General features: G+C 35.9%; 1 protein-coding gene across 1 annotated transcript; it reads left to right on the top strand.

Moving 5' to 3' along the window:
• Positions 1-4,586: 4,586 nt before the first annotated feature.
• On the top strand, positions 4,587-12,536 carry Smp_175290 (hypothetical protein; the record flags this gene model as incomplete). Its single annotated transcript, XM_018798453.1, has 3 exons — positions 4,587-4,664; positions 7,149-7,294; positions 12,434-12,536. 3 exons carry the CDS (start codon positions 4,587-4,589, stop codon positions 12,534-12,536), a joined length of 327 nt encoding a protein of 108 aa, XP_018646713.1.
• Positions 12,537-16,116: the final 3,580 nt, after the last annotated feature.

The raw sequence follows: 16,116 nt of genomic DNA on the forward strand, positions 1-16,116 counted from the left end.
TTTAAGCCTCCAAATGCCCTGATAAGGCCGAGAGCGGAAATAGTCCGCTCTCCCTCTCGAAATGCTCTCATATGGCCACGCGTATATAGACTCTGTCAGGGAAGTCCTACTCACTATCTTCTCGTGGCACCGGTGTTGTTTACGAAATTGAGAGGATGAAGAGCGAATGTCCAGCGCTTTAACCGGGACATTTACCTACTGAAGAAAGTGGATGGAAGAATATGCAAGATAATGGATCGATTGATATTAGACCTTAACAGTGCCAGATGCCGGCTCAGTGGACTAGAGGTTAAGCGTTCGCTCTTAGGCTCATCTTATGGATTCTACTGAAACTCTCTAGAAGCTAAGGTTTTTTTTAAATCAAGTATGGTAATTCGTAACCTCCTAGAGAGAAGTTCAAAAATCAATTCATTCTCAAAAACTTATAGAACTTAAGAGTCAACCGTAACCATTTAGATATGTTTTAGTTTCGATAAACAAATGAGATATTGAGTTAAAATTGCTTCCATATTTCTGCCCTCTAAATATTCTCAGTGCTCAAGTATGAACTTTGACGGTGTCAGTGTGTCAAGAGTTCGCTACACACTACTCAAAGTTTAATAGTAAAACAAAATAGTCCAATTGTAATAGTCACATCTGGTTTTCATTGACTTTTCAGCTATAGTTTGTGAAAGCGAAAATCAAAGTCTATTGGATAAGGTGTCATATATACATAATCACACAACTTTTATTGTCATCTTGAACTATATCTTCAGCCTCTACTTCATGTAAAAGTGATCTTTCTAGTTATTCCATAAGTTTTACATTGGTTCATTCAGATGACATTTGTTGTGATCGGCTGTTTTCGTAGGTTTTGGTTATTCTTATTTGCCATTCCATTCATCTAGACTATTTTTGCTGGTTGACCTCTGGTCATGTGACTGATTGACCTTTTCAGTACAGGTTTATGGACTGGGTCATTATTGATGCATCTATTCATTCCTAGTTGATTTGAATCTCATGCTTCTAGAAATTCTTTGAAATTCTTGAAATTTCATCAATACAAAATAGTGATATTTTTCTAATCGAATTCATATCTATGGTTGTTTCCATCTCTTGATATGTCAGTCAGTCAGCTACAACGTAGGACCACGCACACATATGCATCTGTCCAAATTACCAAACCTCGTTAGCACAACAGGATGAACGCCAAATTCATAGCAGTAGTTAATTTAGTGGTGGTAATATATAAAAGAGAGGTTGTATATGAGGATATAATATAGGAAGGAAGACAGATATGAAGCAATTTTAATCTCATAGTCTAAGGGAAGATAGAAAGTGTATACACCTACGCCATGTCACACACAGTCTCCAACCATTGATTACGGTAGTCACGCGGACCCCAACCAAGTAGTCTGCATCTGCCAACATGGCTCAGACTAGAAGTTAGTGACTTCAAGCACTGATGCCACGTTTTGGTTTGACCGCCCCTAACTCTCTTCCAACCATCCCCTACACTAGTCAGCATAGCGCGTCGTGGTAATCGGTGTTCAAGCATACGTAACATGTGGCTTAACCATCTCAGTCGATGAAGATTCATGACCTCATCAACTGATTTACCATCATTCCCTAATACCCTGTGTCTAACCTCACTATTACTTACCCGGTGATCCCAGCAGATGCGAGCAATAATTCTAAGACATCTGTGGTCAAATACTAGTAACCTACGAGTATCTTCTACTCTTAATGGCCATGTTTCACAGCTGTAAAGTAGACTCCATATAACTAGTTAATAAAGAATAATCCCTTAATTGATAGACAGATATCTCGTCTTCGCCATAGGTGACGTAAGTTGGCAAAAGCCAAACAAGCTTTTTGAATCTGTGCTGAGATTTCGTCAGACATTAACCCATTAGGGCTGATCAGACTTCAAAGAAGTGAAGTTGTCGACGCGTTCGGCTACCTCACTCCCTATCCTTAGTTCAGGTGTTGACGCAAACCAGTCCTGGAGTAACAACTTACATTTAGATGAGGGGAAACTCATTCCAAATATCTTGGCATTATTACTCAGTTCTAACAGAAGACTCTGCATTTTGTCAACATCTTCATCAAACAGGACTATGTGAAATACCATATCATGTCAGTTAGTAGTAGACTGTATAAATATCGTCAAAACTTATATACCTACAAATATATGTATGTATAAGTGGTAATAATGTTATTGAGTTTTTTCTATTCTGTCATTCTATCTGCTATTCTTCTTCTTCTTCTTCTTCGTCGTCGTCTTCATCATCATCATCATCATCATCATCCAAAACATCATTGATTAAATGCATCTGAATACATTTGAAATACTCATTATTTCTATCCAAGAGTCATTTGTTTTTGTTCATTGTTTATTCTAGGTGTTCTTTATTTTTTCTCTCCTCCCATGACCTCTCTCACTGATTATTTTCTGTCTAGACAGAATGTAACTTATTATTTTAATTAAATAAAAGTCAATCTCTATTCATAATATAGTATGATGTAAAATAAAATGAGTAAGAAATAGAAAAGACAATGTAAACAAATATACGATAGAATAGAATATGACTACATAAATATAATTCTTAATCAAGTATACCATTTGTAAACAAAGATAGATAATGACTAGTAGTGGAATCTAGGACATGCATTTCGTCCTATTTTGGGACTCGTCAGAGTTGAACGTACCTACATCTCATAGTTGATGTTCACTCTGCGACTCGAATCCGGTACTGTTGGTTTTCAAACGCCATTGCGTTATCCATTCAACTAATAAGCCAAACAAACAATACCAAGTGAATTCAAGTATACATTCGATAGGTGATTCACTTATATATATATACACACACATACATATTTAATGGGTTTTTATATTTATCAATAACAATTTGTAATCTGCCAAGTTATAAATTATAGTTTACGTTTAGTCACCAATGGATATATCATTGTACAATTAGTAATAACCGATATCATGTTTATGTTTAATCCTTAGTTCTAATAGAATTCATATCTAGTTGTAATATAGCCATTCGTTCAAGTGACTAATCAATAGGGTGAATTATATATTTGATGATCGGTGAGGTAGACGCTAGGAAAATATACCAAACCTAGGTTACGTGAAACATGTTAGAGTGGTATACCAGTAATTTTGAGGAAACAGATGGTTCTTGTTAGTTTCTAATATGTATAATTTAGCTTCATGTTCTAAGGGATTACTGTTGAGCTAATTAGGCTGCAAATGATCTCATGCAAAACTGAGATATTTACAAATCAGTGATCACTAAATAGTAACCAATGTCATGTTGTCTAATCCTTTAGTGCTGACCGAATCCTATTGACCAAGTTGCAATGTGGCCACTGGTCTTAGTAACTCAACTTTCCATGCTGTTTATTGAGATGTTTAATTGTTGGAGGGAATCGGCAAAAACCATTCAGTAGGATCTTTGCGTTAAAAAGAACAAGTATCAACAAATTTGCAGAGTCTAGATCGCTATGACTCGAGTCCCAATGTGGGCATCAGTACTGGAGTAAAGAAACCTACAAATGACAAGGGCGAGACTATAATTTATGGAAAACCTTTGAACGAATCTTGAGTGACCTTGATAAATATTAGCCAATCAGTAAACGGTCAGCATAGAGCATATATATATAACCAAAGAATTAAAGTGGATACACTTCTTTTAAGTGGTCCAAAAACTTGTCAAAGTTAGAAGGAGGTTCAAAGGTTTTAAAATCGTAATGCATAAGGTAGAGGAACTCATCCATATGGCTCCATAATACTCAGTCTTTGGAACCAATGATAAGGTCACAAAACCCTCTCGACCTCCACCACATAGCTTCAATATTGTTTTTGTACTGCGGTTATGTAAATTTACCATTTTTATTATGGATTTGTCCCTACAATACCCATACCACTGAACAGCCAAAGTTTCAGTGACATCTGCGATTAGTGAGGCCGATTTCACTGGTTCTTTTATTATACAGTTCGCGGCAATTATTATAATATGCCTTTGTCTCAATCTGGATCGAGCGAAAAAGCTTCCTTCAAATAATGTTACATTGAAGGACATCACGGTAGTCTGCACAAGGTCTACAAGTCATTTGATCACTGCAATTTCAAATAATGGAACTTCTTAGTGATATCACTTATTGTAGCCGCTTAGTTGTCAAGTCTTCTCTAAAATCCTCTGTGAACCGATCGTACATGAGCACCACGTACGGGAATTGGCACCATGACCTTGAAACCCATTAGACTATTCTGATTGGCTCGTCCATAAACTGTAGTCTCACCATGACAAGTCCTTGATAGGATGAAATGAGTGTTCTGGATTCTACTGCTAACCAAAATCTACTATTGATAAAGTAGATTTAAAAATGTGTAGGAGAATGATTTATGAATGTGACGCGTATTGAATCATCTTCATAGTAGGCAAGATTACTCAAACTTAGATTAGTCAAGGTAGAAAAGGTCTGAATTTGTATCTTTCAAATGTTTAACTCCATTGCGTAACTTTATTATGAAAACATATCAACTGTTTAAAGGGTTTCGAACGAACTACTTTAAATATGATAGGTTTTTGTGAATGAATTATTATCTCGGACTACATGAACTAAAACAGGACTATTGGCAGTCTCAATTAAACTTTTCCATAGATACGATAGTAAGAGATCACAAAGCGAGAAAAATGCACTTCTAAATATCATCCTATGTAACTCACTCCACAAGTGTAGTTAGGTTGATAGAAGATCCTTAAAAGTGAACTACAGTCTAAGTCAAAAAGCTAATGTTATTACAGGGTTGGGAAAGTTGATGATGATGGATTTGGGTTTGAACCTAGCATTTAGTGACCGAAACCCTAATACTATACATACAATAAGTTATCACTATTTTGAAACTTACTAATGTCTTTTATTTGTCTTTCTCATTTTATCTACTACTTATTATAGAATTTGCATGGGGTCTGTTCATGTTCATTTTAAACCAAAAGATTATACCAGTACTGGTTTAATTCCAAATAATAATGGATCACATTATTTATGTTTAACATGTACAGAAATACTTCTAATTCAAGGAAATTTACGTATACCTAAATTAATTATTTTAGTAAGTTTATTCATTTTTTATTTTTAAAGAATATATATATCTATTGTTCAACCAGGTCTGTTGGGAGATATCAACTCACTGAAGACAATTGGTGAAATGGTTGCTCTACTTTGTGAATTGGTTGAAGTTAGACATTAAAACCGTTGAATCCCTGACGGCTTAGTGGTCTATCGGTCAAGTGCTCTGGCGCGAGACTGGTAGGTCCTAGATTCGAATCTCGCGAGTGCGGGATCGTGGATGCGCACCGTTGAGGAGTCCTACAATAGGACGAAACGGCCGTCCAGTACTCCCAGGTTTTTCATGGTGCTCTAGCTTTAACTGATTCATGATTTCAACTATATATATGAATGTATATTTATCAAATTGAAGAAAAATTGGTATCATTATAAAATTCTAGTTAGAATATTGACTTGGAATAAAGAAATATAGACTCATCTGATGAGCTTCAAAATTAGACGAAACGCAATTCTTGAATTTCATCAGTAATTACTATTGTAATATGATGAAATCATTATATGTTTATGTTATACCAGTTACCATAATGGGTATTAATAGAATAAAAGAGGCACGTTTTGTCCAATTTGTAAACTTGTCAACTGAATATACCTACTATATCCCAGAGTTGATACTGTCTCTGATAATCAAACTCAACACCATTTACTTCAAACACTGAACGGATTTCGTATTTAACTACTGAATCCTGAATGTCCGGCGCTTTAACCGGGTTGGCGGACACGGAAAGTTCACCTAGGGGAGTTGGAAAACCCTCATTCCAAACCAATGGTGTACATGGGCTGGCTCCAGTATCCTGAGGGAACAAATGGTGTATGAATCAATCGTTGGTCACCGGCTACCATGGGACTGCATCTCCTTAAGATGCTCTTTAGGTCAAAGGCGCCGTGTGTGACCCTCTAAGTAAACCACAATCCTTCACGCAAACAGAATGATTTATGTGGCGTATATCTATTTAGTGCCTCCTTGTAACAATGTTCTCCCTGGAGGCAGTGCGTTCGCACTCACTTTGTAACAATGTTAATGTGTTTAAATAAATAATCAAAACTGACAAAGTGACAGATAAGAAAATTTTTTTCACACAAAGCGTAAGAATTTTGAAAACTCAGTTGATTAAAATTTCTGGTGACATTCTAAATGAGATCAATCCGTAGTGAATACAGTCAGTCAGCTACAACGTAGGACTAGACACATATATGCATCAGTTCAAGTTGCCATACCTCGTTAGCACAACAAGATGAACATGGGATTCATAGAAGTAGCTAATTTAGTAGTTGTAATATATAAAAGAAAGGTTGTATATAAGGATATAGTGTAGGAAGGAACAAAGTTATGAAGCAATTTTAATTTGAAGGTTTAAGGGAAGACAAAGAGTGTGTACACCTGCGCCATTGTGATCGATTCTGAGCCATGTCACCTAGAGTCTCCAACCATTGGTTACGATGATCACGCGGACCCCAACCAACTGTGATGAATACAGTTTTAAAAATAAAATAAATGCCAGACATTATTTCGACAATTGTATTATTACTTATTTACAGAATGTGTGATTTATCCAAATTTATTAATGCAATCAATCTTCAGATGGTAGAGAAGATTTATATATCAGCTGGATGATCTTGATGAAGCTTCATACTTTAAGGTAGACAGTTTAATCGTTGAACATTCATTGTTCTTCTGAACAACATCATCAGTACAAATTTCATATAGCAATGATGTATTCAAATTTGTCCACATATAACTGACAGTTTGTCCTGACGATGACAACGATAGGTTAAAGATTTATTATTAACCAGTTATAATCAAAGTTGACACGATAAACTGTCAGTCACATGTGGAGTAATTCGAATAAATCACTTCCAATTGAAGTTTGTACTGATAACTTTGTTCAGTAGAACAATGAATCCTGTATTATTTAACCATCCAGTTTAGAGAATGAGGCTCCTTTTAATAAACCTATCAATTATCTTTTCATTAAAGTCAATATCTATACTTCATTTTATTTTTTTGTTTTTGTTTTCTTAACGAGTATCGATTTGTACGTCAATGTGTATCACGTAGAGATGGTCAATTTCGTATTTATACTGGTCGTGCATCACCAATTGGTGAATGTGAAATTATATTTCAATTAGCTGATCATACAGAAGCAGTATATGTTCATGAACAATTTACACGGTTAGATTGTTTTATTATTACTGGTTTGTTTTCCCTCAAATCTTATTCATCTATTTATCCTAAGGATTTTTGTTTACTTCAGTATTGAAGTGAAATGATCTCCACTTGTAGAGATCAGAGATTATTGTAATACTATCCGTGTTGAGTACAATGGGTTGAAAAAGTTTAATGACATTATTATTTTGAATAATACTGATTAAGCGGTTGGAAAGAGGTCTGTAGGGAATCTTAGTCGAGACAAGTATTGCGACATTTGACACTTCTCATCAAGACTTACCTGCAATCTTGAGAGGACTGATGCTTTGTGTAAGATTCGAACTCATATCACTTACTTTCACAGTCTGAGATTGTATAATTGCACTATTTCAGGCCTTTAGACTTTTGTAGGACTGAGGTATTTGAAAATGATTGATCTTTAGGTAGTAACCAATGTCATACTTCTTTATTCCTCAATTCTGATTGATTTGGACTGTGGGAGACAAAAAACACAATATAATAGAATGTCCAACTTTGTTTATACGGTGTGCATTTTGAATATGGATGTTATTGTAACACTCTGACTCAAGACACTAAGAATAACTATTTGAGTAGATTTCTGATTATAATACAGTCGCTTAAAATCAGCTTGAACCATTAAACAAAAGTGTATACTGGTCATTAGCTTCGAGACTAAATTTTCGGAGATTGAATAAGAAGCTGTGGTCAATGGAGACCAACCGTGTCAGGTGTGAGAAAGGTATCCGTCAAAAACAGTTAAAGGTAGTTGGACTGTTTCACAGATTGACTGAGTTCGAAACTGAACACTGTTGAATGCCGGTTCATGGGTTTGGGAGTTAAACGATCACTCCCATTCCAGACGTCCTAGGTCCAATCAGCAATGGCGGGGGTCGTGAGCATCTACTTCTGAGGAGTACCCTACTGGGACGAAATAGCTGTTCAGTGCTTCCATATTTTCACTGTTTGTCATTTTTTTGGCTTAGTGGCATTCAACAGCTTTCACAACCTCCACACTGTATCATAAGATTACAGATAATTTTCATAATAAAAATAACCGTAATTACTTAAGTAATAGAGACAATTTGAATCGTCAAAACTGTGTTGTTTTTTAATAGATGATATTAAATCAAGACAGTTTTATTTGAATATCTCTAAAGAAACCCATTATACATTAAAGAGATCGAAGATTGATCAACAAAGAAAATCTTCTTTCCTCTGATGTTATTAGTTAAATCTATCCGATTGTATTTGCAGATATGTTTTTAAACCAAGTCCACTTTAGTCATTAGATGAAGGTTTGTAATGTCATAAATTGATTGAAGTTAGAATTGTACCCCACTGAAACGAGGCCCAGTAGTCTAGATATTAAGGGTTCAAGCCACACTCGTAGCCTTTGACCTAATGGTCTGATCCACAAGGCAGTGGAGCATCTTGAGGAGATGCAGTCCCATGGTAGCCGGTGACCAACGATTGATTCATACACCATTTGTTCCCTCAGGATACTGGAGTCAACCCATGTTCACCATTTGTTTGGAATGAGGGTTTTCCAACTCCCCTAGGTGGACCCTCCACATCCACCGACAAGGTTAAAGCGCCAGATAATCGCTTTTCGTCCTCTCAATTTTGCAAACAACACCGGTGCCACGAGAAGACAGTGAGTAGGACTTCCCTGACAGAGGCTATATTACGCATGGCCATGTGAGAGTATTTCGAGAGGGAGAGCGGACTCTCTCCACTCTCAGCCATACCAGGGCATTTGTGGGCCACTGTTACACCATTCGAATTGAATACACTAAATGAATAGTAATCTAGTCATACTAGTTATCCTTCATTTCCATCTTAACAAGAAATGAATACTGACAACAATATTTTTCAGACTAATAACCTAGTTTCCTCCCACTAAAATCTATTATTTTGTCTATTTGATATTGTTAAACATTCCTGATGTATTTTTTGTTGTTGTCTGAAAACCAGAAAAAAACTTGAAATGAAGATAGACATAAATATTTTTTCCCCATTTTTCTCTCTCTCTGTTTACATTCAAGTGTTTTTCTAGACTATGTTTTGTTTGTTGTTCTTGTTTATGTATCTATGTATGTATGCATGTATGTATGTATCTATGTTTACATTGACCGTGTGTATAGATGTGTATAAAGCACTGTATATATCTATATATAGTTATAATGAGACATACATACCTAGGAATGAATGTAAGCAACCATCTATAGTTTACTCTCTTACGTAACTCTTAAAGTGTCTGATGATCATTTGTAAATATCGTTTAATGTAGAGTTCTAGCTATATGATCATCAATGTTTAGTTATCCTTTGTATAGATCCATAGATAACCAAAAAATGTACCATATAAGTACAGACATACATATATATATTGATAGACATAGAGTACCCTAGAGTTATTTATCATGTTTTTATTCCCCCCCCTAATGATCTTTATTCTTCTTTTTGTTTTACTCTTCACAAATTTTCCAGTTTCACCCTTGATTTTCCATATATCTTAACAAGTGAATGTATAGTTTCAGTATATGTTCCAATCAGGAAAGGATAGGAAATTGGGGTGGTTTATGATAGTCATGGGAATGATGATCTCCTACTTGATTCAACTCCTTTTTTTTCAAAGCATCAACAGATGGAGCTTCAATCATGTGTTGAGATAATGAATTTGATTTATTGATGATTTGAAGAGAAAGTCGATAGTCAGCTGACTTGTGAACCTTTTTAGAGTGTACTCGTAAATCCTTTGTTTTGGAAGACAAGAAAAATGAAGGTATATCAGACGTAAATTTGTCACTAAGTAATTTAAAGACTGTGAACAAGCGTCACTACTGGTTCTTCTTATATGACAATGGAATAGGTTTCGTTTAGCCAGTCGATTATCATATGGGAGGTTTGCTATTCCGAGAATCAGATTAATGAGGTTCTTCGAACATTTTTCAATAGCTCACTGCCTTTTTTAAAGAAGAGGTTAATCGCTTGTATGTAGAACATGAGTTTAGGACGAACGAATACTGTATACAAGGTCAAAAAGGTGTTAGCATCAACATAGCTGAAGGCTCAACATATTGACCATAAGGTTCTAAAACCTTTAGAGACTATCACACGACAGTGTGTAGTAGTTTGTAAGTCTTGGCTATTTATGATTCCTAGGTTATTATTTGTCTGGACAACAGGTAGCTCAATGTTATTCACCATGTATGTATCTGCACCTTGGTGACCGACATGCATGATAACATACTTGGGAGCATTTATCGGGAACTGTCAAATTCTAGATTATTCAAATAATTTCTGTAGGTCATTTTGAAACTGAACGATCACTTTTACTTTTTATCGCTCTCCATATCTTGATGTCGTCAGCACATAACAAAACCTATGGTAATGAGAGACTGGGAAGGTCATTTATACACAGGAGGAACAACAGCTACCCCGAAACAGTACTCTGAGGTACTCTGATAAGCACAGTTTGCCAGCTAGTCAAATCGCAGTTAATCCGTACTCCTTGTTGACGCCCAAAGAGGAAATCCTCTACTCACATAAATATGTTGCCTCTAATCCCGGTATCAATTAACTTAGATCACAGCCGATTGGGTGAAACTTTTCCAAGAGCCTTACTAAAGTCAACAAAGGTCACGTTTATGAGTAGCGTTTGATTTTTACGAGCACACCAACTTTCACAAACTACTAATAAGTTAGCGAGACATGAATAATCTGTTCTAAAGCCATGCTGCTTTTCAGAGAGAAACCGGTTTTCGTCCAGCTACTTAAAAATTCCTTTGGAATAATCTTTTATGAAATTTTAACAACTGTGCTGGTTAGGCTTAGGGATCTATAGTTCTCACGTTTATGTCTCTTTCAGTCTTTTGGTAATCTACCTTGCGTTGCAAGTAAATTAATATATATGCTAAAGGGATTCACGACAAATTTTGCTTATTCTTTTAGTAACATACAACTAATTTTATCGGGTCCCACGGATTCGCCTAAATCAAGTTCATTTAGCAGACCGAGGACGCCGAGTTCTTTGATGATCACATTGTCCAGTGTGTGTGGGGGGGGGGCGTTTGTATAAACTGAAGGAGAATGCTATATGTACGGTATTCACATTGCTAATGTAATTTGAGGACACCTGAGATTTACCAGAATGGTCCTCCACTAACAATGCAGTACTACTGTCTCCGTATAATGCTGGGATATTTCCTCTTCTCTTGATCCTTTGGTTTATGTACGAGGTATTCTATGGACTCTTGAACAAGGTTTCTTTCGTATAACATTTTAGACTTGCAGAGGGTCGAGGCACAAATATTTTGGGCTTCTGTTGAGATTTTGTTTCGTCACTACCCAGTAACTTGAATCGCACTGGACCCAATACAACTCAAGGAAGTAATCTATGCTTTTCCTGAGACAATACTACTAGCTTATTTTACTTATCTTTGTTTTAATTGAAGAACTAATAAGTTTAATGTGTTGCTTGATAATGTTTTGGTCGTATAGGTGTACAATTCAGTCGATAACAACAGATGTTTATCATTTATAGGCAATACTTAATTATTGATTGAGCCATATTATCTCGATATTGTTAGCTTGTATCTTCCCATTGATGTTTAGGACTCTAAGTGATCAGTCTCTCATTAGCATATGCGCATCCTGTACGGATTGCCTCGGTATTTCCTATAGTCACAAGCTTTATAAGTAAAGATGGATAGTGGCTAGTGGTGGAATCCAGAACACGTGTTTTATCCTATTTGGGATTGGTCAGCTGGTTGTACCTGCATCTCAGAGTTAATCTTCACTCTGAGACTTGAACTCAGTACCGTTCGCTTCAAACTCTATCGAGTTATCCACTTCGATCTTTGATTGTGTTAAAGAACATGTTGTTTTGGATAGGATAATCAGTTTAGCTTCACGACAAGTTCTTATCAGTGCAGTAACTCAGATTTATTTCCAGTAAGCTTAGCTACATTTTCCTTTCCATCTTTTCAAGAGACAACCTAATATAAGCAATAAATATCTTACGTCTATGTAAAAAAATGGTATACCCAACATAATCGCTTCCATCATGTATTCACAGTATTATAAACCCTTATGCTGACTTTTATATATATTGGTTACGTATTTTTTTGTTTTCTAACAGACTAATGCATCAATCCAGTGTAAATACACCATCATCATTGTCTTCATCATCATCTTCTTCAAATTCTGGATGGAATCGATTTGGTTACAGTCAAAATAAGTAAGCATATACTTTTTGTAAAAAAAATATATTTATATTATCAGTTGTATTCTGTGATGATTATCTATCCTGATACTATGTTTAGTAGGGTTTCAGAACCTTCCAGAAGTTCAAAGCCGTTCTAAATGCTATAAATACCCTAAATTTTCTGTACATGAACTAATCTTAGGGGAAAGCGTTCTATCTATTTTACGCGCTTTTTCTTTCATGTTCAAGTTATCGTGTAGAGATATCCTGAGGTTATTAGAAGAGTTTAGGGTACCGATTCATACGTTTAGTCAGATTTATCAGTTATTTAGGGTAGAGGGATTGTAGCTATCAAATAAACTTTGAACATGAATTCTATCTTATTTAAAATTCGTCAGTCGGACCTATGAGAACCTCACAGTGTTAACATTCATGTTGGGACTCGAACCCCCAAATGCCCTGGTAAGGTCGAGAGTGGGGAGAGTACGCTCTCTCTCTCGAAATGCTCTCACATGGCCATGTGTATATAGTCTCTGCCAGGGAAGTCCTACTCACTATCTTCTCGTGGCGAGGGTGTTGTTTACGAAATTGAGAAGTCACAATCTAAAGGAAGATAGAGGATGAATACATCTGCTCTATTGTGGTCGATTCTGACCCCTGTCACACAAAGAATAAAACAACCTGTCTCTTAATAATTGATTTATAGAATAATGTCTAGCATTTCAGTCTTTAAAAAAATTGTTAGAATAGGCGTCTATGGAGATTGCAGTGATTTTTAGTAGTTAAATTAATGAGTCACTTTAAGACAGACCATCATTGAATACACGAAAACACTGGACGACCGTTTCGTCCTGGTGTGGGACTCCTCAGTAGCGCGTATCCACGACCCCTCATGATGGACTCGAACCTGGGACACTAGGTGTAGTGAGCGAATGCCTAACTTCTAGATTACTGAGCCAGCATTCAACGATGTTAATATCTAACGTCAACTAATCCACGATGTTGCGCGACCATCTGTCGTGGTGAATAAACGGGGATACAGAAGTTGGAACACATTTTTTGTGGTACTTACGATGGTTAGTAGTTTGATTTTGAAGAGCCGTTAGATGGAAAATAGTATATTTGATATTCGAGGACAACATAGTAACTTCTATTGCATTTATTTGTCACAACAGTAAGGTATTTCTCATTAGTAACCAGCATTCAGTGCTTCCAGGTTTTCAATGGTGATCAAGCTTACATCGACTTACCAATTTAACTATTAAGAAATCGTAACTTGTAAATTTGAAGTAACATAAACTAATGCTCATTCATTACTAAAACAAAGTTAAGAAATTTTAAACTAGTAGTTTTCATTATCAGAAGGGGTTTTGTTGAGATTTCAGTATTTTTCACAGTTGAAAGCATGAGTCAATTGAAGCTAGACCACGTCTGTTGCGAGATAGGAACTGACTGAAGACAATTGGTGAACGGTTGCTCAACTTTGTGGATTGATTAAAGTTAGACATTAACACGATGGGATGCCGGCCGGCTCAGTGGTCTATCGGTCAAGTGCTCCGATGTGAGGCTGGTAGGTCCTGAGTGCGGGATCGTGGCTGCCCACTGCTGAGGAGTCCCACAATGGGACGAAACGGCTGTTCATTGCTTCCAGGTTTCCCTTGGTGGTCTAACTTCAATTGACTTACGCTTTCAACTATGAAAAAAAGTAGTTTTCATCTTAGTCTTAAAAAGCGATATTTTTTATTGGTTAGGCAATCTTATCGTTCTTTGTTTTATATAATATAAGGTCATCGTGTGGCAGATCAATAAGTCTGTTTACTGATCATTTCTCAATAAATCAATTAATTTTTTTATAATCAATAAAATTGATTTTGTTCGTTGAAATGATGAAATGATATTAGCTATACTATTATTGAAAACATGGAAGCTCTGGACGGCCGTTTCTTTCTGAAATGGGACTCCTCAGCAGTGCGTATCCACTATCCTGTACGTGGGATTCACACCCCGGATTAATTTAATCTGTGATAGGTTAATGTGAAACTCATTACGGCAGAAGGTGTATTATGGTTTGTGATAGTTCAGATGTAACGTCTTCGAACATAATACTCGTTGCTACGATTTGGAATCTTACTAAGAAGATCAGTTTTTGAAATCATCCAGGTATGACTTGTTCATGAGCTTCATTAGTATAAACACTGGGTATGAGGACAGATGTTGATCTTCTCAAATCACACAAAGTGTATTACAATATCAAGTTATTTAGTTTAGTCGTAACAGTGAAGCCAATTTAGTAGAGTTTAATTAAAAGTAAAGACTAAACAAGGTAACATTTTATTAAAAGTCTATTTAATGTCACATGTGTTTAACACAATTACTGTAAATAAATTCTATCATAAAGGGTTAGTCTGCGATATTAACCGTAAAATTCGATAATCTCAGCGAGGTTTCTTCATCGATAATGATAATGTACCTACTAGTGACTAATTTTGACAGATGATTCCCGAAGTTCTGGTGAGAAACCGTGATCAGTGGAGTTCGTCCATGTTGGGAATCATGCCATTAACATTGTAAGATGGTTCTTCAATGCGGGGAAATTATTCAAGTTAGAAATGTTAACTATTGAATACCAACTCCGATCGAAGCAAGGTCCAAAGTTCTCAGGTTATATCTCTGGTGGAGTCGTTTATGAAGATTGAAGGAAAGCTTCATACTAGGATGATACAACTTTCTTGTTACTCTTTGTTTCCAGTGGCTCTCTAATTAATATCAGTTGGTGATATAACTATAAAATTTTACGTTAACGTTTTTTTTAACGAGTTAGTTTTCTACGGGATGGGGTCGCTAACCCCATGGTCAACCCTCCTCCTTTATCCGGGCTTTGGACTGACAGTAGCCCTCGGAGGAGCTACAGGCAGAGTTATAAAATTTTACAGTCTCGTCAAAATGGATTCCACTGCTATCCACTATCCATCTTTGCTTATAATACATATGAATATAATTTTACTTTATTTTTAAATCCAGAATTTTCAAAATTTTTCATTCACTTTTTACCTCTATCTCTTTCTCTTTATTTCTCTCAAATGATTTCGTCTAGTTTACCTCCATTGCCAAGACCAATTTCATTATCACAAAATAATACACTATTATCTAATATGAATTCACAACCAATTAAACGATTAACTCGTTCCAAATCGATGTCTAACATTGACGATAATAATAACAATACTACTACCACCACTACTACCACTACCACAACGCTGGAATGGAAGTACATCCAGCTAACGCGTTAACCACTATCCGTGTTTACTTATATATTTATAACTTAATAACAGTATCACGGCATCGCATTCAGGATGTACTCATACCAAAATAGATTGATCAAGTACCAGTTACGAATACCAACAATTGGAAGATTCAGACACAAATAAATGAAATCAAATTAATCTGAGATGTTGTCTTTTTGTTTTATTATTATTGTTTGATATACTCTTTTCAATATTCTCCTGTGAAAAATTAATCTTTAGCTAACCATAATCAATCAACTGGCCATGATAAACAATTGACACAGAACATGACAAACAAGATTTCTTCTTCCTCTCTGTTGGTAATAATCATCA

Source organism: Schistosoma mansoni, assembly GCF_000237925.1.
Source record: "Schistosoma mansoni, WGS project CABG00000000 data, supercontig 0154, strain Puerto Rico, whole genome shotgun sequence".
Classification (NCBI taxonomy): Eukaryota; Metazoa; Platyhelminthes; class Trematoda; order Strigeidida; family Schistosomatidae; genus Schistosoma; species Schistosoma mansoni.